This window comes from Telmatherina bonti (assembly GCF_933228915.1).
Source record: "Telmatherina bonti genome assembly, chromosome: 19".
Classification (NCBI taxonomy): domain Eukaryota; kingdom Metazoa; phylum Chordata; class Actinopteri; order Atheriniformes; family Telmatherinidae; genus Telmatherina; species Telmatherina bonti.
Window position 1 is genome coordinate 24,385,631 of NC_136617.1, and position 26,498 is coordinate 24,412,128.

Consider the following 26,498-nt stretch of genomic DNA (forward strand, 5'->3'; position numbering starts at 1 on the left):
CAGATTGCAAAAGTTCTGGATATCAAAAAGACCTTTAAGAGCGTCTTACTCGTCTTTTTATCCTGTAAGAAGTCATTTCTGCTGTGTCTGCAGTAAGTGGAGAATTAAGCCGAGAACCAAATTGGTTGAAACTTAAACTCATTGTCCTTCAGTCACGAGGAGTTCGTACAGCTGCAAAACAAGCGAATACACAGAACTTTATCTGAGCAGTGCTTCCTCCCCTCACTTTTAATATCCTGTCTGTATTTCCACCTTCACCTTGCTCTCTTATCTTTTTTTCATAGCCCTGTTCCTACTCTCCGGCCCCCCACTCCTCCCAGCCCATTGGCCCTCCAGTTCAGCAGGACCATGATGCTCAGCAGCTCAGTGGAGGTGCCCAGTCCGGGTGGGATGAGTGGTCTCAGCGGGCTCAGTGCTGCAGCACGGAATGTGGTGCGCTCCTCCAGCATCTCAGGGGCCATGTACAGCCTGGAGAAAAGTCCTGGCAGTGGGGGTCCAGATTCAGCATCGTTGGCTGGCAACAAGAAGCGGCGCTCCAGTCTGGGTGCCAAGATGGTCGCCATCGTGGGGTTGTCACAGTGGAGCAAAAGCACACAGCAGCTCAACCAGCAAGGTCAGTCTCTTTTCCTGTATTTTTATTTATTTATTTTTTTAAATTTTTTTCCATCTCTTCATTCAGGCAAAGCGACTTCACACTCTGTCCTTTTCTCCTTTTATTATTATCACAGTTCTGGCACATTCTCTACTTTGTCCTTCTCGCCTTTGCCCTTTCATCCTGTTGTTTCTGTGTCAGAGTCTGTCTGTGTTTTTCATCTCTTTTTGTTTTAAAGGTAATTTATAACGTTTTGGGATATGAGTGGTTATAAAAATGTCAATCACATTCCTTCTCCCATTTCAAATGGTTGAGTAATGTATCAGTTTTGCCTCAAGTCTGATCTAAACATTACAAAACACATGCTTTTTAAGATTATTAAACGCTTTAGTATCATTGATAAGATTTGCAACTGACTGTTTATTAGATTAATGGACTACAATATTGATATAATTCACCTTAAAAAATATTTGGCCATGCACTAGCTTAATTATAGCTATTATAACACGAGTCAACAAGCTCTCTGTGGCTTTGTACATCCAGTATTATTAACAAGAATCTTTGTTGAAGGCAGCAGCTCTATTATGAGCATTATTGTGCGTCGAGCAGTGCAGCGGTTTTTGCAGCAGCAGTGGCAAGTATGCATTGTGACTGTGTGGTAGTGACAGTGTCTCTATCTTGTAATATGTCCCCCACAGTGTATAATTACAGATCCTGTGCAGGGGCAACAAAAGTGTTGCTCAATTTGCGCCTCAGTGGTGAACACAAGCCCACTCATTGTTGCTGGATAATGGGGAAAACATGTCACACACTGTGACATGGTAAAAGCAGCGAGGCTGGACTAGCAGGGGCAGGGAATACAACTCATTTTAGTTCAGTTAAATAATTTCTGATTCCACGGTCTGTCTTAAAAAAACCCCCTCCAATTTATGAAGTTCTGCTTCAGCATGAATACACTGAACTGTAACCTTTAGAGAAGAGCGTATGTCTGCATGTTCCTCTCTGCTCACGAGCTGAGTGTGACCAATTTTGAGTATGTTTAGTAGTATTACAGGGATTAAGGTACTCCGTTTTGTGTAGCAAACCATTATAATTTGTCAGAATATTTCTTTACTAAAAATGTAATCTTCAATACAGCTGTACTTTAAGATTTGACTGGACTGAGAAAATTGGGGTAGTTAGTCACAATGGATGATGGAAAATGGACAACTTGAAAAATCACGACTAAAAGGAACTTTTGGTTAATATATATATATATATATATATATATATATATATATATATATATATATATATATATATATATATATATATATATATATGCAAATTGTTACTTTCAAAAGGCTCATTTGACTGAGATTGCTGTACTTTTTGTTTAGAAATGATGAAGCTTCAAACTAACCTAACGACTCCTTTCATTGTTAAAACAAGAATTTAACAAGCATAAACATTAACCAACTTCACAACTAATGCAATGTGAATTCCTATATCTATAAATAAATAAATGAATCAATAAATACTGCCATTTGTCAGCTAGCATTACCTGTTATTTGAAGAATAATATAAGTGTTGAGAACTTCATTACCCACAAGGCATATGGATCAGGAACACCTTTTTTTCTATGGTTTTTTGGCGCAAAAGGATGTGTAGTAATGAACAGAATAAGGTGAAGTTGAGTTGAAGATTTATTCTGTACCTGTGCACTAAGAGTTCACTGAAACAGGCGTTCAACCGCAAGCTAGAGTCTCGTCCTCGTCGTCATCCTTTTTTGATTCAGTTCACTTGCAATAATACGGCCATCGCTTTTGAACATTTTTTCCTCCTAACACTTTTACCACCGATTAACAATCTAATGTGGCAAAAGGATTGTATCTGGAGATATTTATGAAGTCTAGCGCTTATATGTTTTATTAAATGTTTGTTGTGACATTTTGACTGTTACAGTGGCATCATCAACCACTTCGTCACTCCTCGTCAGTTCTCCAATAAAGTTTCACCTATTTTCGTTATTAATTAGGAACAAAAATAATGACTAAAACTGTGTGGTGAAAAGTTGAATCAATTGGTTTTATTCATCTCTCAGTCTACTATCCTTAAACATCTTATCCACTGGCTCTTTTGCTGCCTCTACCGTTTACACTGTCTACTCCTCTGACCTGGCAACCTTTTAAAGAGTCCTATCCTTTGGTACCCACAATGAAACATCACATTTGCTTCTTACTATGAAGCATAAGTAAATTAAAATGGAAAACGATTATGCAAGAAATTATAGCATGTCACCAAAAAGATAAAGTAGAATAGAAAATGTAAGTATATATCATGTTGCACTCAGTTGCAACTAAATATCTTTATATGCATTATTATAAGGATCTCACAATCAGGCAGTATTTTGTCTACAACGATACATGCTAATCTTCAGGGTTATGTTTTAATGCACATAGCCCATTTCTCATTTCTATACATTAGTCCATTACAAACACATTCCAAGCAAGACTAAATAAATCAAATGGACACGAACAGTTTCAGGTAAACTCATACCTCTGGACACTGAAAGTATGGCTGAATGTACTTTGGAAGTATTATATTAGTTTAAAAATGTGGAAAATTAAGGGGGTGAATTTAGCAGGGATTGCCTTGTGTTTTGACACCAACTTTCACACAGATCCTGCATAACTGTTCATGAACTTCAGTGGTATGTGCAGAAATCAAATTGAGATCTGCAACAGGATCACATGTTACTTATTTTTGATTTCAACCAGAAACATCAAAACTATGTTATGGTTCACTTGCAGCTGGCTATTAACTTACTATAGAACAGCTATGCATCTACATTTGTTCTTAGTGAATTAATTCTGTACAAGAAGACATCCTGGTGGGAAGTTATTCCTTAAATATCAACATGAAAAATACAAACATGTAGCATGTGACCTGACTGAAATGCTTGTGTCTCGTGCTACACTGCGTTTGTATTCAGCTTTGTTCCAGCCCTCTACATCAGATTGCAACTTTTATACACCATGCTCTCATATTTACTGTATTTTGTGTGGCCACAATAATACTGCTCTCCCCCTCACATATTTTTGTTTCTGTTTTCAGGCGATAAAGCAAGTCTAAAATTGTGACCAATTAGCTTTCATTAAGTGTTTAGTCAGTGCCTGTTTGAAAGGTTGCAGCTAAGCTAAAGTCACTGTGGTCTAATAAAATCTTTATCATCATAATTAAATTTTTTTTTTCTTTTAAAGCACAGTATGATCTTATGCAACCTCTACTCACTTGAGTTAAAATTAAGTCTGTGCCATGATTTTAACTATATATCGCATACAATGATGGCTTTGTGAAAGAATTATAAAAGGTGGAGCACATTTTTTTTTTTACTTTATTCATTTCATTAAATAACTCAAAACATATTTTACAATCTGAACATATCTTCAAGTTAAATATGAATGAAAGGAGCAGCAGAAGTAAAGTCTTATATTATCTTCTTATCTTTTCACCCAGCCATAAAATAATTATTCAGCCAACCTCCAAACATTGCTGGTACCATGTGTAAATTAAAAGCTTTTTCAGACTGTTTAATATTTTTACCACAGCCCCCATATGATAGTGGAATACTAAGGCTGAAAAATAGCCTGAACATGCACATAAATATCATAACTATCTTGCATTATTATGTTTGCATCATTTGTGCATATTGTCAAAGATGAACACCATGCATTTATGAGCTGCAGTGTGGACTGAATATAAGGTCATAGTGATGACAGCAGTAAAAATCAAAAGAGGTTTCAAGTTAATTAATTTTATCTAGACCCTAAAAATTTGTCCGCTCTGTCGAGTCTGAGTTCACAGATGTGCATCCTCGTGGTGTCCACTGGCAACAAAATTTGTACATGAGCAGGTAGAACAGCTGTACTTACACAGAGTCAGTTGACTAAGGATATGAGAGGTTAAAATGTATATATAGTGGCCTTCTTGGCGTAAAACATGTTATCACGTGTTTGTGGAGCTGTTGAAAAGCAGTTGGTGTACTGTATGTCCGAGGGATGTACTGATTCCCTTTGTTTTGTGTCCAGTATTGATTCTGATACCTGTGGTTTATTAATCTGCTGATATAAAGTCCAAACCTCACAGGAAATTAATCTGACTTACTGTCTGTAATACAGACCAAACTCTGACACCAGTTGTACAGGGAATGAACACCTCATGCAAGGAGGTCTGGTACTCCATTTTCTTGGAGCACCTCCTGCAGGAGTCTCTAAGGGACACAGTTGAATGCTTTCTACAGGTCCACAAAACATATGTAGACTGGTTGGGCAGTTTCCCAAATGCCCCTTACAAAACCCTGAAGGTTGTATAGAGCTGGTTTACTGTTCCACGACCAGGACAAACACCACACTCAGTCTGAGGTTTGACTATCCCATGGACTCTCCACTCCAGGAACCCGGGGTAACTAGAAGGGAGGCTGTGATCTCTCTGAAGTGGGAGCACAGGCTTCTTAAAGAGGGGGAACACTACATAGCCTGCCAGTCCAGAGACATTACCCCTTCTGTCCATGCAATGCTGCAGAAGCATGTTAACCAAGACAGGCCCAGAGCATCCAGAGGCTTTAAGGAAGTTTGGGCGAATCTTGTCCATCCCCAGAGCTTTCCACTGAGGAGCTTTTTCCTAACATTCACACTCCTCCAGGTCTCACCGTCATTGCCCACGTGAGTATTAAAGCCCTCCAGGATACAGAAGGAGTTCCTAAAGAGAGTACGCTCCAACACTCCATCCAAGCCTGGCAGAGGTTAAACCGTAAAACATCAGTCAGTACATGAGAACAGTTACTGCTGATTGAGTAAATAAACTAAAAAATTGGTAAATGAATGAATAAATAAATAAAACAATCTTGTGATTGAACTTAAATTGAATGTTTCTACGACAGACAGGCTCTGGTCATCCAGGACAATAAATTCTACAACGTTGCTGTTGTTATGGCTTTTTAGCTGTCTTATGCAAATGTCTGGTGTTTTTAAAAACATTTGTTTGTTGTTGCAAAAGCTTTTTGCCCTTTTCCTTAACGGCAACAAACTCCTTTTGCTTTTTACCATGGCAACCTAGAGAAAAAAAATACACATTTGTTGCTGTTAAATTTTAGCAGCATTCGTGCTGCCTCTAATGACTTCAGTACGACATATTAGGAATGTCGCTGTTTCGCTGCTGGGATTTTCAAATCAGTCATAATGCCATATTGCTAACATATTATTAACGCCACATGTTGGCATAAAAGTGTCTCACATTCGGCTGCTTGTCAAACAAAAAACTTAAACACAACAATGGGAAAGGCTTAAAAGTGAAGCTGAAACTTTTTTTGGTAGAATCAATAAAATTTCAGGTAATTGTGCATCAAAGCAATATTTTAATGCTCCAAATTGTCATTTGTCCCAAGTTCTCAGTACTCAGCCAGTAGCCAATTGCACTCAATCTTCCAGTCTACTACTTGGTTGTACTACATTTGTTTGAAAAGACCTGTATTCTGCTGTATCACTACCTGTTGTTTTTTTCAGTGCATCTGTACTCCGTATGGATTCTCACATACATACATACGAAAAGCTCGCTGCTTTCAGGCACAGCTGACACTTGTCTGACGCAGAAAGAGCTGTCAATATTTTCACCACAGGGGCTTTTGTGTCTCTCTGTTTGCGATGATGAGGAGAGCACAGTGGAGGAGAAAATGTGGATGAGGAGTCAAGGAGGGGCTGAGGATGTAGAAGAGGAGGAAGGGGAGATGAGGAGCATGTCTAAATTTAGGTGTTCTCAGCTGCCAGAAGAACACATCGCGCCTGGAACAAAATCACAGTATCATTCACCCCTTCCCTTTCTTCCCACATCTACAACACTCACCGTGTTGGAGTTATGATCATTTTCCCTCCCTGAGCTGGCAACAAGTTTTTGGTGTTAAATTTTCGAAAGTTTACCTCAGATGAGCAGAACTTTGTTATGACACACAATTAGAAGAATCTGCACCAGCCTGGTGGCAATGTTTTAGAAAAGGATGCTTAAAAAAAGATGATGGATCTTCATAGCAATCTTTAAGTTTCTAAACTGAATGGCAGGATAGAAGGAAAGGTTAGTTTATCCATGTTAACTTAACATCCCTGGTAAGTCTGGTTAGATGAACTCATTACAGCAAGCAGGAAGTCATCTCCTGCAGATGAATCCTGTGACAGCAGTGTGGTTGTCATTAAATGTTGAATTAGTGAAAAAGAGAGAACTGATGTTGGAGTGCTACTTATTACTGGTACATACCCGTATAGTGTTGGAAACGGTTAGATCAGTGCATCCTTGAACCAAAATAACGTGAATTAGGTTCAGGAGCACAATGCTTCAATTAATTTAGGGTCAAATTGAATCAAGGCAGAGGACTGTTACGTAAAATTTACCCAGCAAAATTATATCACAACATTTCTAGGAACTGGCTTAAACCCCGAAAATCGTATATACAAGGCTGGGTCTGAAAATCTGTTGCCGAAGAAACATGTTTACTTACCCAATGATCTATTAAGGCTGAACTGGACTCTCCTATTCTCTTTTTACATAATAAATTTACATCAGTTAAATGGTGAAGTCAGGACATCTAATTAGATATGTGACCGAGGCAGAACGAGTGACAGGCAAACATTCCTTCCTGCTTGGTCAAGTTCGATTTGGCTCTTTCCGGGTAGTCATTACCGTATCCTGCCTGGTCTGCTGTTGTGACAAATGTGTTGATTGGCCACTGGGGTGGCTGGACCTGGTAGCCTGGCCTGTGCTCCGGTCAGCTGGCCAGCTATTAGCCACTAAACCAGAGGTTGATTTGGTCCAGAGAGAAGAAATGGGAGACAGAGAAGATCCAGATGCAGCAATGAAAAAAGGAAATCATTTTCCACAAAATTGACAAATTAGCCAGGTATCAGCTTATTATATCATACTTGTTTTTATGATTGCCTTGCCAGCATGTATTTGGGTAAAAACAGACCTGGAACCTTGTATCATTTTTAAGAGTTGATTACTGGCAGCTATACTTAATCCCGTGACAAAATAATGTGGTTCTGTTTGATAGTTTTGCTACTTTGAAAAAAAAAAAACTTGATAAGCAATAAAGAAAAACTGCATGAAGAGTGACATAATACTGTCAGAAAATATCAGAAATACAGATGTAAAGACAAAGAGACAAAAGACATTATGGGGATACGTCAATCCCCTAATGTTAAAATGCTATTACGAGGTAATGTGGTTACGGTGGTGTTTTCTCTGCTTCTGCAGGGTATGTTCTGGCTGTGCTTCAATTTGTGAATTAGATCTTGTCGATTTACAAACATCCACGAATTCCCTTTGGTGCAGCAGTCTTATGCGAGCATGTATGTGTTTTTGGAAAAGTGTCCAAATAGTTTTCATAGGCTATTTTAGAATGATTTCCACCTTAGTGTCGACACTGTAGTGTGTGATGTCTTTTTCCTCCAAAGAATAAATATATAAAAACTATTTTAAAGCAAATTTTTATTTTTGTTGGTAAAATTCAGTTGTTATTTATTCATAGATATGTCTTTCCTTATCTGAGGTTTTTAAAACAAGTCTGGAAAAAAATATCCTTGCCCTTAACTTATGCAACGGTCCTTTGACATTCACATTTAGGCTGTAAAAAAATATGTAGCCATTTGGTCAGATGTTAAAGTGAGGCAGAAGGGCCTTAAGATGCATTACCACTCATTCTATTTAAAAAGCAACCTCCTTTATAAAGTACTGTTTGAGTACATTTTTTCCCTTAAGTCATTTTGGTGTCATTTGCTATTAAGTGCTGGTGAGTTTCCTGAAGGTAATTTAATTATTTCATAGAAATACAGATCCTCAGAGATGGGTACTTTAGTTAAATCATCACTGAATTATCATTCTTCATATCCACCTTTCCACTCTTATAAAAGAATACTGCACATTGCCCTTTCTTCTGGTTTTCATTGTAAAAAGAGGTTGTTGTGTCTTAATGCAACTTGTGTAACAACACTGTGTCTTTGGTGGACGGCCTCTGATGGGATGAGTGCTCTTTGCTGTTTGTTTATCTACCCTTTTGCCTCGCTGATACCATTAGACTGGAACAAAAGCAACCTCTTGATTAGCTCTGGTGTTACTAATGCAACCATCCCCAGCAATGTGACTAAGGGTGCATTCACATCAGGATAGTCTGCTAGACTATGTCCGATTGGGGACTCGGCTCATTTGTAGGGGGTGGTGTATCCATTCAGACCGAAATTGCATTCACGCTGCACATTGGTCAAACAAGCCAAACCTTTCCAATATTATATATCCCCATTCCCACCAAAGGTGGCACTGCACAGGTATTTAGCAAAAGAGAGGACAAGACTGGTGTGAAGAAGAAAACGCCGTTACAAGTTAAACATGGAGCACGAAACTATTGCTGATTTGTTTTTTTTATTTTTATTTTGTCTTTTGCAAATATACTGCAGAAATACACCTCAACAATGACGAATGAGGTATACGAAAATATGGAGCACCCATTTAAACTGAATTAAACAACATCCTGCACACATCGGTTGGTGGGAAACCTTTCACACCAACAAAGTAGTTGTGGATGTTATAAGCATGGGAGGCACATTCTTTAAGACATATTGAGGTTTTCAGACAACAGCCTCAGAGAGTTCTTAGTGTTAAGTGGTACAATTTAATTGATTCCAAACAAAAGCATTTGGGACTCATTGTCCCTATTTTTCTACTTGTAACAACCATTCATTTTATAGCTCAGCTGACCTGTAACAGCAGTAATCTCTTGATAACTGTAAATAAACATATCTGTGTTAAACTGATTGCAGCATTAAGATCCCAGTAAAACACAGGTAGTCTAGAAAATTAGGCTGCAGAAGGTTCCTTGTTTTTGTGTTAATGCAAAACATAGTTGTGCAGTATTTGTGTTAGTAGTTTATATATAACTCCTGGTCCTTGATGCAGGCTATTTTAATGCCGGCATGCTGTATGTTTTTCTTCCATATATTGCATTTCAATTTTCCATGCCATTCCATGCATAGCTCCAACTCCCACTGTACCAGCGTCTCATTATTCCATCTTTTGTAACAGACAACTATCGGTGCTAGCATTTTGGTTCTGTTTGTGCTCTGTTTATTGCTTGCTATTATTAGTATCGGTGAGAAGAAAGCACACACACACACCAACAGTTTCCCAGGTTTAATGGGTGAGTCACTCCTCCACTGAACATGCTCTTATCTCCTGAGCAGTTTTATTCTGTTGGCTCTGTCAAAAAGGAGCCAGGGAAGCGGCTCCCAGTTCATCAGCGGCCTGCAGAGAGGGATGTGGCTTCAAGGGAAGCAAACACAGCTGATGAGAAGCAATGCAGGACTTAGATTAAAGAATAGCAGGTGTAAATGTGTGTAAGTTTTGGTTAGTGTCCCAGTGAAAGGCTTCACCCCCACCTCTCCTGCCCAGCTTAAACAGTTTATCTTCATGTGTTTGTATTTGACTGCATGTTCACCTAATGCTCTCCTGCTCCATTTAGCTTTCCCAGCTCACTCAACACCCATTTTCTTCTTCTTCTCCCACTATGCTTACAACTTCTTTAGATATACTTTATTTAAATCATCCGTCCGTGTGTTTATTTCTGCAATGGTGCAACTGCTGCTGGGAGGATACCAGAGACACAGAAAAGAAACAGAGACAAGACAATAATTGTCTGACACTGGGAGAGAATGTGTGTTAGTTTAATTATTAAACTGATTCCATCTTTGCTCTGAGACCACTGCAGCTACATTTCATTTCTTTCCCCACCATTGTCAGGCAAATATTGAGTTGGCGTACTGTAACTCTAGCTCCCAGCTGGGAGTGGAAATGCTCGAAGGAACTTAACACCGCTGCCAATAATGTGAAAGGCTGCTCACCGAGTTTGGTTTTGACTTTCAGGAAAATAACATTACTGTACGGTTTTACATGCTTTTGTTTTGTTATGGCAGCTGCACACATGATCAACAGAAAAACACAATACTTTGTTTTCATGTTGCAGGAAACTTACTGTAAATTTACAGATTTCACAACTTAGGAAACTTGCTGCAACTAAATGCAACATGCAGATGTCATAGTGTTGTTTTAGGGAATGTTAAATCGCATTCTGTATATTCCAAATAAATGGCTTTGTATTGAGCTCAGACACTAAACTGGCCAACCTGCAGTCCAGACTTAGACCCTACATATCATATATGTTAGCCTATCATAGAAAGTAAGGAAATTTGTGTTTGATATAACAATGCTTCTTGGCAATAAAACTAATCCGAGCAAATACTGGAAGTAGACTGTTCAGCATTTTTGCTGTGGCACTTTTGTGTCGGTAACACACGTTTTACAAACATTTACAGTAATTCTAATGAGAGCTGGGTCATGTTTTGCTTGCTACTGCTTGCTGCATAACAGTGTCAAGGAAATCTGGGTGGACCTGCGCTGTCCTGCTTGCTCCAACAGCAGCGCAAAGTTTCAGCTGTGGAAAATAACTGAATGTGAAGAACATGGACCTTTATCTTTATTCATTAAGATTTTTATTGTCTGAGACCTTACATAGATTCATTGGGTGAGCAGAAGAAATTATTATTATTATGAATTATTTTTATTTATTTGAAAAAAAATTTGACAACAAAAAAATAGATTTTAAAATTGTGACGCAAAAAAATCCTGATACTTGATTTTTCAATTTGACTTTCCCACCCCCAGTAGGTTTTGGTGAAAAGTTGTCAATTTGACATTAAACTCTGTGTTTCCATGTTGCTGTTAAGCAACAAATCACAGCAAATCCTGTAATGTACGAAAGGCTGCTGAGAATAAATCACTTATTTGGGACATATTGTGAAAAGTGACTAAGTGTAAACTCACAAGAAAAGAAACATCTGGACTTTAGTTTTCACCTTTAGACCTTTGTAAAAGAGTGACATTCATGTGATGCGTTTTATTATTAGAGCATAAAACGTGAAATGTATTTATGTTTTTGTTTTTGAGTGAGGAAACTGCGCATTCAGCAGATATGAAAAATAAACATTTACAAAACCTGATGAAGTTCTACTTCATGCTGGGCACAAACATGGAGGTAGTTTGCTGTTACACTTTCAATGATGCGGCGATAATGTTGAAGTTGGACGTGGACTGAAACCTGGGAACAAGGGGGAACCTTATGTTCAGAGATGACACCAGATTCTGCCTACAGCAGTTAGGGGATAAAGTGTGGAGAAAACACAAAGAACAATGCTGATTATCACCCCTATGGGGTATCATCTTTTGGTGGAGGCAGCATGACGGTGTGGGGCAACATTTCCATCACTTGAAAAAAACCGTCTGAGGCTGTTTCCATGCAGACAAAAGTGAAGATGACATTCTGCTACCAGTGATTATCCTCTATCACCACAGTCTGGAACTGAACTCTGTCCTCTAAGATACAGACATTTGCCCCCCACAGAGATGAGTCTCTCTGAGACTACTTCTAGAACTTGGGGTTTGAGATGATGAATTGTCCTGTCTGCACTCCTGACCTATTGACCCATTTGAAAACTTTGGGAATGAACTTGGGCTTGCTGCTTGTGCCAGAGTAACCAACAAAACCACATTGCAAATGCTGGTCACAAAATGGGATGCAGTCACACGGCAGTGTGTAACCAAGGTGACCACAATGACAAGCAGGTGGCTGTAGCTGTGTATGTTCTTCCACATGCTGAAGGATCCAACGGAGTGCATCGAGCAGCTGTCATAGGCGAATTTAGTCAACAAATTTTTTAACCTGTTGACAGGAATTATTTCAGAGGATGAATGCTTATTATAAATCTTTGTCAAACACATCTTGTAGTGTATGGTGTAGTACCACATGGAATGAAGTGGTAATTTCTGGACAGGTTCTGAATACAAAATAGCATCTGAGCTCTCTGGTCATCACCACACTTACAAGGATATATGGACAAACAAAGACCTTTCTCTGTGTTCGCACCTTTTTTCCCATATGCCAATGCAATTCTGTAGCCCTGAAAACATAATATAAGGAATGTCCAGCAAAGTGAATAATTTGGGCTATGAAGCTGTATGTGTGGTGAGGAAACCAGCTGATCACCATTCTGAAGTAAGAAGGCATCACGGTGCTTAGTTTAGGACACTGTCACAACAAACAACACAAATATTTTGCACTGAGTGGACGACTTCTGGCTGTACTGTGGTGCAGTGGTTAGCACTGTGGCCTCACAGCAAGAAGATCACTGGTTTGGTCCTCGGCTGTTGGGGGAGGCTTGAACTGTCTGTGTGGAGTTTGCATGTTCTCCTTGTGTATGTGGGTTCTCTCTGGGTACTCTAGCTTCCTCCCACCATCCAAAGAAATGCATGTTAGGTTAATTGGTTGCTCTAAAATTGCCTTTGGGTGTGAGTGGTTGTTTGTCTCTATGTGTTGGCCCTGCGATCTGTCCAGGGTGTACTCTGCCTCCTGCCCAAAGACTGCTGGAATAGGCTCCAGCTTCCCGTCACCCTTAATCGGACTAAGTGGTACGATTAATGAATAAATGGAAGACTTCTGAATGGCCAACATGACTCCAGAGGCAGGGGTTAAATTGCCACCATGTCTTGAGCATTTTAATTGTTTATGTTCTTTGTAAATAGTATCTGTATGGAATTATTTGTGTGTGGATATAGCCTGAGGATAACCATTATTCTGAAGGTGTGATTAGATTCAATCAGCTGTTCTGTTTCAACCCACTATTTCTGGTTTGAAAGCATATGACAAAGGATACCCCAATCTGTCAAGTATTTCTATATTAACATACAACACAGTAAGGTCCGTTTGTCTGCCTAGTTTTCTTTAAACAAGTGCCATTCTGTTGCTTTTTGCTCTCTATTCATAGGAAAGTATGTGCTGGGATGCTAATGGAAAATGTTTAACTTTAATCCTAACCTTACTTTAATCATATTTATCAACTATGATTTGATTAAAACACTCTTTGTAGTGGTCTGGGTACTTGGGATATGGATGTTCTGCTCTCCAAGTTGAGATAAGTCGGTGGGTCATGTTGATGTGATGCAGAGGGAAAAAAGCTAAAGATACAGTTGTCTGTATTCTATTTCCATTTGGCTGACCGAAACAACTTATACTTCTCTCCTTCTGACATGCCAGATTTGGTTTTGTGAGCTGAATGATTTCAATGTACCTTCATGTTATTTATAAAGAGAATTTTTTTCTCATACAGATTCAGGAACCAAAACCTAGTTGCCTAATAGTTATAACAGTCAACTATTGAAGTATTTTTGCAGTGGACCTGGCATTTTCAGCACTCGGTGCTTTCAGGGTGACTCACTCGTGCCCTACTTTTAGCTCTGAGTCACAGCAACCAAACACACTTTTAGGATTTTTGGCAGACATATCTTGGAAAGCTCGCACCAACCTGATCCTTCGAGGGAAAAGTCACCTCTGAGGAGAAATCCTTGCATTTCAAGATGGCTTTGAAAAGACTCAACAGCATGAGCAGCAGTTGATTAAAGCTCTAAATAGTTGGAATTGTAGCAATGAAACTTTTTGGGGTATAACTCTCTGTCCTATATAACTGGATGGCTAAACTTGATTTCTCCTCACTATGACTCACTTAAGAAAAAAGAAAAAGCTTCTTATATCTTTAAATGTTCTATTTCAGATGAGACTGCTGCTGTGTTCTAGTTTCACATCTCCTTTTTCTTTTGAAGCCTGTTGGCTGGTTGGCTTTCCTGACGCACACACTAAAACTTTACTCATGTTTATTTAAGCTTTATCTTTCCCACTGTGGCTTCTACTTGCTACTAAAACCCAAGCTTAGCACACCAGTGATCACTTTCTCATTTCTCCACTCACAGTTCTCTTTAGTTTCCTCTCTTTGTGTTTCCCCAAGATTGCTGACATCTTAATTTCCTATCCTCTTTATCTTTTCTCTTTTCATCTCCACCTCTTTGGTTCTCAATTTCTACTCTGATTTATCACGTTTTCTCAATCTTGCCCACCAGCTCGTTCACACTTTATGTTCTATTCTTAGGCAGACAGGCTCAACCATTCGGCTGTTGCTTTCTTGGTCACTAGGCCAACTAATGTGTGAGCGAATCACTGTATCCAGACCAAATGTTAATTTATTCAGCCTAAATGTTTAAACGTATAATTATAGGAGATTTTTATTTGGTTTTAAGTACTTTCTTCTGCTGAGAACGAGATGGCACAAGGACCAATATGAGGCTGCTGTCTGTTTGTGATGCTGCTTGATTCTGGCAGGAATCATCATTCTCATTAATTGTTTTGATCAAAACTAAGATGTTGAATATTTCACAACTGCTGCTCCACATGAAGCCACGTTGCTCTGCCACGTTTCCTCCCGCAAACTTCATCTGCAATGTTGATAGTTTATTATTATTTTAAAATTTATTACTTTGAAAGTAGGTTGCTGTCTAGTTGTTGATGTAAGATGTGATGAAGCAAACACCGTGGTGCGAGGCTGATGTAAACTGTCATGTCTCAGTTCCTTAGCTCTTCAGGGATACTTTAGGACTGTGAATGTGTATAACAAAGATATGCTGAGAAATAAGCTGAAAGCGTATCATTTTAAGATTCACACACTTTTAGTGCTGCTTTAAAACCAGCCCACTCCTCTGCTGGGTGCTGCTGAATGTGCTTCATGTTGTTGAACAAAAAAAGCTCTGAAATGAGCTGCACTGAACTCAACAAGATTGAGTTTAGAAATGGTGAAGCTATTAATAGATTTTTTAAGTGTGCTGACTTTACAACAGGGCAAGAGTAGTCACTTTTGTTGCAAAAAAAGAAAAAAACAACCCCAACTTTTTAAAAACTGTTATTTTCTTTATAAAAGCAAGGTGATGATTGGAAAATGGTGTAGGATTTAGTTGTGTCAATTTTTAAAAAAAATTAAGTAAATGGACTTCTAATACGACACAAATATATTTATTAGAACAATGGGGATATTCTGGCTTTTTAAAACATACCAAAAAAGAGATCAATTTGATGTAGCTTTCTACTTTTTTTCCCCTAATGTTAAACAACAGAAAAATGAGTCACTATAAAATTTGTATTTTGCTAAAACACATATACACTCTGGAGTTTGCATGTTCTCCCCGTGTATGAGTGGGTTCTCTCCGGGTACTCCGGCTTCCTCCCACCATCCAAAGACATGCATGATAGGTTAATTGGTCACTCTAAATTGTCCCTAGGAGTGAGTGTGAGCGTGAGTGTGGTTGTTCGTCTCTCTGTGTGTGGCCCTGCGATGGACTGGCGAGCTGTCCAGGGTGTACCCTGCCTGTCGCCCAAAGCCAGCTGGGATAGGCTCCAGCTTCCCCGCAACCCTGAATTGGAATAAGCGGTTTGGAAAATGAATGAATGAATGAATGAACATATACACTCACATTTTAACATGTGAATTGACCTGTTGAAGTAGAGTGTTAACAGACCTTACTGAACTTCTGCACCTGACTGGTTCGATTCAACCCCAACTAGAAAACTGTCAAAAAAAACAAAAGAAAGGGTTGTAAAATATCTTCTAGAGGGTAGTTCAACACAATTTGGCAAATGATGTTAGTTGTTTCCCGTCAGTTGTGACTATAATTCAGAGTAGTACAAGAAAAGTACACAGAAAATGGGAATGTTGAAAAAGGCAAACATTCCAACACAGAGGAGCTTCAGTACAGAAAACTAAAAATAGGAAATGCACAGCAAGAAATTTTAAATATGACACATTTATGACTGTACAAAAAAAAAAAGCTTATGGAAGTAGGATTTACTTATAGAACAAGCAAACATAGATCATCATTAAAGACAAAAAGGGAGAAAAATATGCTGATGTGGGGTGAAGAGAAACAGTCATGAGCTGTTGATGACTGGCAAATCTGCCTTGGACAAAAATATAATGCAAGACTTTAGTTTGATGCTACATAAAGAGAAGAACTATCACTATTAATAACAATATAGTCTGCCTAACACTCATTTTATTTATTCATTTCCAATATATCTACTTATCTATGTGTATTTGACCAGATTTGAGTTGTATTACGAAAGATGTCCAAAATAATTAATATAAATTTTAAACTCAATGGCAGGTTTGATGAAAAAAACAAGAAAAAACATTATGTTTATCTATTATATAGAGGATGACAGTTGTCAGTTGCATCTTTTAGACAGCTTTTAATGTTACCTTTACTTTTATTAACTATATTAAATAATTTATTTTCATTATAAAAACAACATACTTGTCTACAGTCACATAGCTCACACCTCCAAGCCTGTTGACAATTTAAAATGTCTCAGTTTGGCTTGTGATAGAAAAGTAAACAGAGAAAGCAGCTTTTGGCTCACAGACTTCTAGCTAATTTAAACACATTAAGCAAATTATTTCTAAATCGGTTTAATGCCACATAGTAGTTGCTGCTCAGCTGAAAACCCTGAATAAATGTTATCTTTTCTTTGGCTCAAACAAGAAAAACTAATCTCTAGAGTTCTAGTGTTTGGGGAGTTTTATTGACCTAAATGCTGTTTTCTTCCCGCAGTTATTGTCCTTTTTATTTTGTTTTGATTGAAGACGCGCTGTAAGCTAAAAATAAATAAGATCAGAAGGAAATATTTTCATCTCATCCATCCAGCACAATTTCAGACCATATGCCAAGGCACTTGAGCAAATTTATTTTATGCAAAGCACAGATGTTCTATCTTTGTCTCGCCATATTAGTGGCAACTTGTGTAGTAGGCTTAAAAAAAAAAAAAAAGAAAAAAGTACATTTTTACTAATGTGATGTTTTTTTTCTTGTCTGCATGTTGAAAGTGTCATTGGATTTGCCTTTTCCTTATTGTTATTAACTGCCATTAAATGCATCATCTTACCTTTTTGAAAGACATCCTGCCATACATGAAGAGTTTCCATTCAAAGACATCATTTTCTACGCAGTATGGTGTTGAGAGAGCCCAATCTCTTCTCGTTGGCCACATTTACACGAGAGTTTTAATTCCTCCCTTATTCCAAATAAAAGTCAAATCCACTTTGAAGAGATGAAAAATAACCATGCCAACACTTAATTCCAAATAAAAATGACAATTCAGAAATAAATTTAAATCCGAAGGAAGTGACTGGTTTATTCTCATTTTAAATATGAACTGATGAATTCTTCTGTCATGTAAACATTAATTATGGTCAATCTGTGCATTCTTACTGTTGCAATCATGCACATGCAGTTTTATGCCTCCCGTCTCCAGTACTTTATCTTCCTTCTTTTCAGCTGATGACAAAGGTGAAGTAGTATGCACGTGTCGAGCTGGTAATTTAAATATATGATCATAATCGAAGCTGAAATTGTACATATTATGTTATTTTCCATGTTATATCTGAAACTGATGTGAAACAGGAAGCAGATATTATTTAATACTGGTATATATAAGTACGTCTGTCCAATCAGAGCCCTTCCCAAATACTGGTTTAAAACAAAAATAAGTAAATGTGTTTACCATGTAAACCTCAACTTTGAATTACTATTTCCATGTAAACTAGAAGTAAAATACTTTCATTTGAAATTATTTAATTTTGGTTAAATAATTCCAAAATAAAAATATCATGACTCTGTAGCCATTGACCACTCCCTGGCTAGTGTCCTGTATGAGCTGTTGATGCAGTTCCCACACTCCATTTCTTACACATAAGGACAAAGCAGAAGATTAGACTTTTTAAATTCCTGTGCATTATCATTAAAACCACAACAAGACCTGATATATTTGGTTACACACCCCTTTCTGTCTTATTTTTATTGTTATATACATATTATATGTTGGCGGGACATCAGCAGTAAATGGTTTAATTATAGTCTAATAATAAGAAGAAAAACACAGTTTTTTAACAACTAAACAGCCATAAAAGAACCACAGGTTTCATACATTATCCAAAAGGTTGCACAGAGGAAAAAAAACCAAACATTAACAACAATTAGAATGATGAGCCATTTGGCCATAAGGTAGATTCCACCAATCCTCCATCTGTCTTTCAACTCTGCTGTGGAAGTTGCTATCCTGCTGACAGGAGCAAGTGTGTTGGGCTGTTGACGCTCCCTTGAGAAAACCGTTTAAGAATTTCTCAAACATGAATATTCAACTATTCAACAAAGAATAGTTCACTCATGTGCTGGTAACTTGTCCAATGCTGAATGAAAGTCCTTATGTCTGCCAGAAAAGTACTGTCACTTTAATAGTTATGTGGATCTCGGTAAACTGAGAGTGTACGATGCATGGGTATGGCTTTGAGTCACAGATCCACATACTGTGCAATTTCTTGTCTTACTTAAGCGTCAACCTTGAATCTCCCAGTGGTCCAAATTTAGCACAGGTCCAGTGGTAAAGATACCACAACAGACCCTTCATCTCCAAAACCCGTCCTTGGTTACTGTTGCTATGCATGGTGGATCGTTGCCGTCACCGGTACATCCAATAGGCATGTCGGCGCAGCCAGGGAGTCTAAAAACAGCATTCTATATTACAGCATATAATGAGAGAGGCTTCATCAGTGTTCTCTCCAAATGTCAGAACAGCTTTAATGATCTGCTGAGCACACACACACACACACACACACACACACATACACACACATAGAGATAGCTGTGCACACGTGTGTGTGCAGTCACAGTGTGTAGCTCTTTTCTGCATTGTTGGCGATTTTCAGTAATCCCACCTATCTTTATTCCCTCTCTGCTATTAATTCTCACCACTGAACCTATTAATTCTTTCCATCCTCATCACTTCCTATTCGTCTATTCTTCCCTGTGGCTTGCTCTTGCCTTATCACGATTATCAAACATGTGACTTGCATAAGTGCTTCAGATTTTTTTCTATTTTTTTCCACCAAAAAATAAAAAAAAATAAAAAGGGGGAATAAAAAAGTTTTGAACATGCAAGCACTCCCCAGGCAACCCATTTCAGTGAGATTCATGAGTATGTTTCCAGGGACGAGGTATTACTCATCACAGTGAAGTCAACAGGAGACAATTAAATAGCTCTATGATGCACAAAGACTAAGAAAACCCCCTCATCTATCACATTATATAATGTAATTTTTTAGCCACTAATAGTATCAACCAGTAATTACTTCGTCCAGGGTGTGTGTGTGTGTGTTTGATGTTAATACTGAAAAACAGTCATTTCCCAGCAGGACGGAGAGAAAGACACAAAATACTTTATGGCAGGTGAAGAGTGGTTAATAAGAGTTGTATGATAAATAGAAAAAGGAAAAAACGGCTGAAACAAACAGAAAAAGGATATTTGTGTGAGTAGAAAAAGGAGGCGAAGCTGGCAGAAGACAAAGCTGCAGATAAAAAGCGGAATTAAAAGAAGGAAGAGTTACAGACAGATATAAGGAGAAAAAAGAAGTGGTGGCAGACTGAGGATTGAGACTTGTGAAGAAGACAATATAAGCAAAGAAAGACAGAGCGAGGGGAAAGGCTTATGAGCGAACATGCCGGCCAGGGCTCTTGGTGCAATGCAGAAGGCATTGCCATGGAAACGAATGGAGGGAAAGCTCAGACGAGGAGGAGGGGATTAAATAGGAAAGAAGAGATCACCATAAAGTTGGGGGGGGGGTTATGTTTTGATGAGGAAATAACTAATGAGAGGATGTGAAGTTAAATTATCGTCTTCTTTGTAGTTTTATGATGTTCTTCTGTGAATGAATTCAAATGTAATATGTAATGATTTACACAAACTTACCATCATCAATACTTTTGACTACGATAATTTGTCAACCCTTGATTATTTTTCAATTTTAAACACCCCAACCGAAGTCTGTGTTGTTCAATAATGAGTGGAGAGATTTTACGTTCAAGTAAAGTGAAAGAATTCTACTAAAATGTTGCTTCAGTAAATTAGTGGGGAAAAAAAGTGATGCGGGATAAGCCTGTCACCATGGCGCCAGTTGTCTCAGGTGGCATTGTCTGGGTCCAGATCTGAGGGCGGGGGTTGTCATGGCAGCAGGAGCACATGGAGTTTGTCTTGGTGCTACAAAGATGCGCGCACACACACACACACACACACACACACACACACACACACACACACACACACACACACACACACACACACATATTCCTGCACACGTGTCTGTTCGAAATATTCTTGACTGCAGGATTATAAATAGAAAGCATCAGAAGGCAGCGCTCCTATCCAAAACACTCGTGGGACCCCATCACTCTCATCTTCCTCCTTTCCTCATCTCTCTTGTCCTCCCTTCACTTCTCCATTCTTCACAAACCCTCTATCCTCATCATCTCAACTCCCCAAAGTCTAATTGAGTGACTTTGTTTGCCTTTGTTTATCTCCATAGTGATGGTGATGATGCAGGGGTGTCTGTGGTTGTCAGGGCAATGAGACAGGCATGGTGAGGATAGTTAATGATACTAGAGATGCTCAGGCTAATGAGGTGGGATGGCTCCACCAGGGTGTGTTCTTACCCTGCGACAGGGAACAAAGCATGTTAAAAGTTCTCTGGAGTGACCACAGGGTGTTATTGAATTATCTGGGTTCTGGTAGAGCTCAGGTTTCTGTCGCAACCATAGGGGAAGTCATAATGAACCGTGCAGATTCAGTGCTACAACTGATTAAGCTAACCTGTTGAGTACCAGTGATTTACATTAGAGTTGGCAAGTTCAATTAAAATGGTGACTTTTAGATTACATGTGTCTGTAAATGGGAGCATGTTGCTTAAGGTTATTGCAGTCTTTCTCTCTGTAGGTCTTGCCGTTACCTTTCTATAACTGCCTTTATGAGCTCCATGACACAAACCTTACTGATCCTAATTTTCCTTTCTGTGATTATTAGGGGTGTCACGATTTCAATGTTTAATTGTAATTGATCGAAATTACGTCATGATCTCGAACATTTAAATGAAAGAGAGGATCGACGATGAAAACTGCATCACTTAAATGTAGCCCATCTTTTGACATAAGACTTACTGTACAAAAGTTAATGAAAACAAATTATCATAGACAAGACGAGTCTAAAAATGTCAGAGGTCTCTGTGCTGTAAGAAAAAGAGAAAAATATCGAGAGTCGAATCGAATTGTGACCCTAAAATTGAAAACTAACTCATATCGATGATTTGGAGAATCGTAACACCCTTAGTGATTATAATTTATATAAAAAAAAAGGTGATGAAATAACTGAGTTAATATCAAGTGGGCCGCAGCATCATTAAATAATCATATGGATGTTTACATTTGTAAAAGCACAAGGAAAATAATGAGGATGGCATTAGCAGTGAGACCAAGGTGTCTGTCACTGCAAGGATACACAAAGTAAATCCCCACAGGATCTACTGATCATAGGTGCCTCTGAAACTTTGCTCCTCTTAGTTGATAAGCTGCCCTTGGAGCTCTATAATGTGTTGCTGGCTATGCTGGTGGGTTGCCAGTTCTGCAGTGGGGTTGCAGTTCACCTTCACTTTTTCACAAAATATGTCAATTTTTTCTTGTCATTTTATGTTGACAGTCCAATATCAGCAAATTCCGGCATCTAGGGAAGCCATCATGTTGAATGCGGAATAATTAGCTGGGAGTCACTAATGTATAGTGATGGATCTTTTGGACTTTCAGACTCCATATTTCTGACTTGTTTTGGTGACACTAACATTTATAATACACATTCCTGAAACTGTCACAGCCCTGCAGCATGCTGAGGCTGAGAAACCATACTTCACAACTTTTGGTTCTAGCATCACACGAACGCTGCTTTTTGCTTTATGGGACCATGTCACACTGACTGGTTGATGCTGCCCAGATGTTCTGTGGACAGGGTGTGATTAATATGTATTTTACTCACTCCAAATACCTATACATATTATACAACATGAGAGAACAAGGATTCTTGAAATTTGAATGATGTGTACCATTCCAGGTTACAATCATAATTGTAAATTCAGTAGAAATTTATTCTTGACCAGTTGCCAATGCAATTTATCCTGACAGCCACACTGTACTCCAGCAGCAGATGATACTGTTATCACTAGGGACCCAGCAAAAGTAGTTCAATAAAATAATTCCAAAAGGTTTTTATCAACAAAAAACATTTTTTGGTCATGATTGTAAGATGTTAAAGGGTTAATAAAGTATTTTTCAATTAATTTAAGGGGTTGGGATTGTTGCTTCAAATGCTCTGTTCCACTGTATAATATATATATATATATATATATATATATATATATATATATATATATATATATATATATATATATATGTATATATGTATATATATATGTATATATATATGTATATATGTATATGTATATATATATATATATATATATATATATATATATAATGTATATATGTATATATATATATATATATATTATCTTTGACCTGCTGTCAAAGTCCTGAAGAAAGCATAGATAAAAAAAAACTGTACATTAAACAGTCTTTCTTTACAATTTTAATGAAACACTTCTTATCCATTTAACATGTTTCAAGCAACATGTTAAACATGTTTCAACATTCCCAGCTTTTTTTTTTTTTTTTTATCAAGTTATATCTTTAAAAATCTCTGAATTTCTTTATGTTGAAATTCATCTTTTTAGTAAAAACCAAAGTGTTTTTGTTAGTAAGGGGAGAGTGTTTCTAAATTGCTTTGGTGACACCTGAAAGCTGCAGAGTCATCTACAGGTTGCAGGTGTCAGTAGTGGGAGACGCCAGCTGTCTTCAGATGTTTTTATTGTGGTTTGATTCAGGAGTCACTTTTGGTCAGTTCAAAGTGGTCCATCGTTTCCCTTGCAGCTACAATTGTGCAGCTGGATCTGAGCTTCAGATCACTGTGCTGCTTAAAAACCAAGGATAACTTCAACCTAGCTCCCCTCTATCTGAAGAAGCAAAAAGACCAGCATGTTGCTGGAATATTTTGCAAACTTTGTTGTTTCCTTTCTGCAATTTTTTTCTGATTCAGATGCCAACAAATTGATGAGATACATGTAGACAATCAGTTTATTTATTTTGATATAGTAAAACAAAATCATTTCTCAGTTTGCTTAATTTTACCAGAAGAATGTCAATAATTGTGCCTGAGGAGCTTTCTTTGTCTTTCATTTAGCATACTGGTAGTTATAAATACAAAAAATGTTCCTTGTTTTTACTTCAAACGGGGCATTTTATTGAAATGTTAGATTTCACAAAAGTAATCAGTGTGTATTTTTTGAAGAGAAACTTAAGCTATTTTAACTTGTGCTTAAAGTTTCATGATTTCAGCTCCAGTATAATGTCAGTCCATGTATGTGTCCACTGTGCATGTGTGTGAAGTTCCCTGAAGTCTTCTGGATGGATTTTTGCCTCGACTGTCATTATATTTTTGAGTAAGTGGCACATTGAGCGCCACATCCTGTGCTCAAGACTTTTTCAGCTTGCCCAGTCATTCAAACTGTGTCATAACAGAGGATGATGTCCTGAAAGCTGCTTTTGGGGTTAGCAGCTCTTCAGCTTGCTTTCATTCTCCCAGCATCAGCAGAGTTGCAAAGATTAAATACCTCCCCACCCCCACCCCCATACCACTTGTCTGCTGTGCTTAGGTTGTTGACTTTCTTTTTACCCTGCCACCCAGGACTCCAATCATGCCACCAGTTTGTGCATTTCTACCTCACAACTCGAGACTCATGAGTACCCCTAAAAGATTATCGCTCTCAGCTCCCAGCAGAAACTGGCAAATGGGCTTTGCATTTAAAATGGGAGTATAGTAATACCTGGGAAGTGGGGAGATTTTTCAACAGCGCAGGGATATCCCAGTGGATATTAGGTGAGATCGTCTTCCTGCTCAAATGAGCCTTCTTCAGAATAAGTAGTGGTGAGAAAGGTGTTCTCAAGGTGAATTTGGGTATGTCTGACAAGGCAAACCCTGAGATGGGTTTAAAAAAAAGGAAAGTGACAGAAGCATCCATCTTCAATCAGTTTTAGATGGATACTTTGAAGAAACGATGAGAAGCCAAGGAAGCTGTAGGTCAGCTCAGAACATGAGGGACAGATTATTTCATATCACCTGTTCACCAAGGTTGACGGTTCACATGCGTGACTAATCATGCAGCTGTCAGCTCTGTGTAATACCTGACTTCCTTATCAGTCTCCTCCTCTGATTATTGTAGTTGGTGGATTATCCTGCTGAAATAAGGCAGCTTAAATAAGTCAGCTATGCTTTTTTTTCAGATGGTGGAACAAAGAAGCTGCGCAGCACCATCCGGAGAAGCACAGAGACCGGCATTGCCGTGGAGATGAGGAACAGGGTGACACGGCAGGGCAGTAAGGACTCCACTGATGGCAGCACCAATTCAAATAGCTCTGATGGAACGTGAGTGTCTGACAAGTTGTTCTTGCATTCATCCATACATATATTCAGTGTGTATCTATTAATCACTGCTAATGTTTCTTCTTCTCTCCCAGGTTTGTCTTCCCTACCACACGCCTTGGGCCTGAGAGCCAGTTCAGTGATTTTCTGGATGGACTCGGCCCCGCCCAGATCGTAGGCCGACAGACGCTAGCTACACCCCCTATGGGTAAGCTAAGAAGGAAGATGACCAGTTTTCCACGTTTAGCCCACTTTATTCTCATCTTCTGGGATTCAAAATTAAACTTTGCACACGTAAAAGGAAAACACAGAGTAAGGTGCACATCATGACAGTTGGTTGTTATTCATTGCAGGCAATGACAGGTGTCATCTTCTCAGAGGCATGTCAGTCACATTCAAGTAATATTTTACTGATGTGCGAACTCTTATGTGTGCAGTTGCATCTAAAAATGGCACACATTACTTGTGTATTCACTCAGTATGAATGAGTTATACTTCGACAAAATATACATCTTTGTTATAAAGGTCACTGGTAATGAAAACCAACAACAGAGCAGTGTGCTGCAGCATACCTGCTGGTTCAAGCTTTCAGCTCTCCGCTGCCCTCTGCTGTTAGATAGCGAGTACTGCATTGTAAATTGGAATCTTCAATTGATGGTAAAACTATGCCCCAAATATCAATCACTGGCTTTTTGGCTGTTTTATTAATATATATATATTTTTTTTTTTCAGGGGATGTCCATGTAGGTATGGTAGATAGAGGAGGGCAACTGGAGGTGGAAGTCAACCAGGCCAGAGGGTTGATCCCAAAACCAGGCTCTAAGAACATACCAGGTACTAACTTCCCCTGTTAAAACTACACTCCTTTTTTATTCAGCACATACAGGAGGGTTCATTTGTCTTTCTTTCTTTCTCACTGTAGCAACCTACGTGAAAGTGTATGTCTTGGAGAATGGAGTGTGTTTGGCCAAGAAAAAAACCAAAGTAGTGAAGAAGACTCTGGACCCCACCTACCAGCAGGCTCTGTTGTTTGATGAGAGTCCTCAGGGCAAAGTCTTACAAGTGAGTGAAGATATTTTTTATTTCTTCCACCCTTCATTATTTATGCTCTTCTCTCCAGTGCCCAGGAAAATTCAAGGTGCTTTGAGCAAAACACACAATGTTTATTTGACCAACCAAATTCTGACTCTAGCAGCCAGATAATTTATCAGTCTAGTCCTTTTTACCTGCAAGTTGATGTGACCAGTTTTAGAATGCCAGTGTGAGATACAGTTGCTAAGAACTGTATTCAGTCTTCAGTCAAGGCTGTAGAGGTTTTTATTTCTGTAATATATCTTTCAGGTAATAGTGTGGGGGGATTATGGGCGTATGGACCACAAGTGCTTCATGGGAATGGCCCAGATCCTTTTGGAGGACTTGGACCTGTCTGCCACAGTCAGCGGCTGGTACAAGCTGTTCCCTACCTCTTCCCTGGCAGACCCCAGCATCGGACCCCTCACCAGACGCCTCTCCCAGTCTTCCCTGGAGAGCGCCACCAGCCCGTCGTGCACCTAG

General features: G+C 38.6%; 1 protein-coding gene across 1 annotated transcript; it reads left to right on the forward strand.

Annotated features, from left to right (window-relative positions):
* Positions 1 to 348: 348 nt before the first annotated feature.
* Positions 349 to 26,498, forward strand: rims3 (regulating synaptic membrane exocytosis 3; the record flags this gene model as incomplete). Its single annotated transcript, XM_079259107.1, has 6 exons — positions 349 to 613; positions 24,806 to 24,947; positions 25,040 to 25,152; positions 25,677 to 25,778; positions 25,867 to 26,006; positions 26,286 to 26,498. 6 exons carry the CDS (start codon positions 349 to 351, stop codon positions 26,496 to 26,498), a joined length of 975 nt encoding a protein of 324 aa, XP_079115233.1.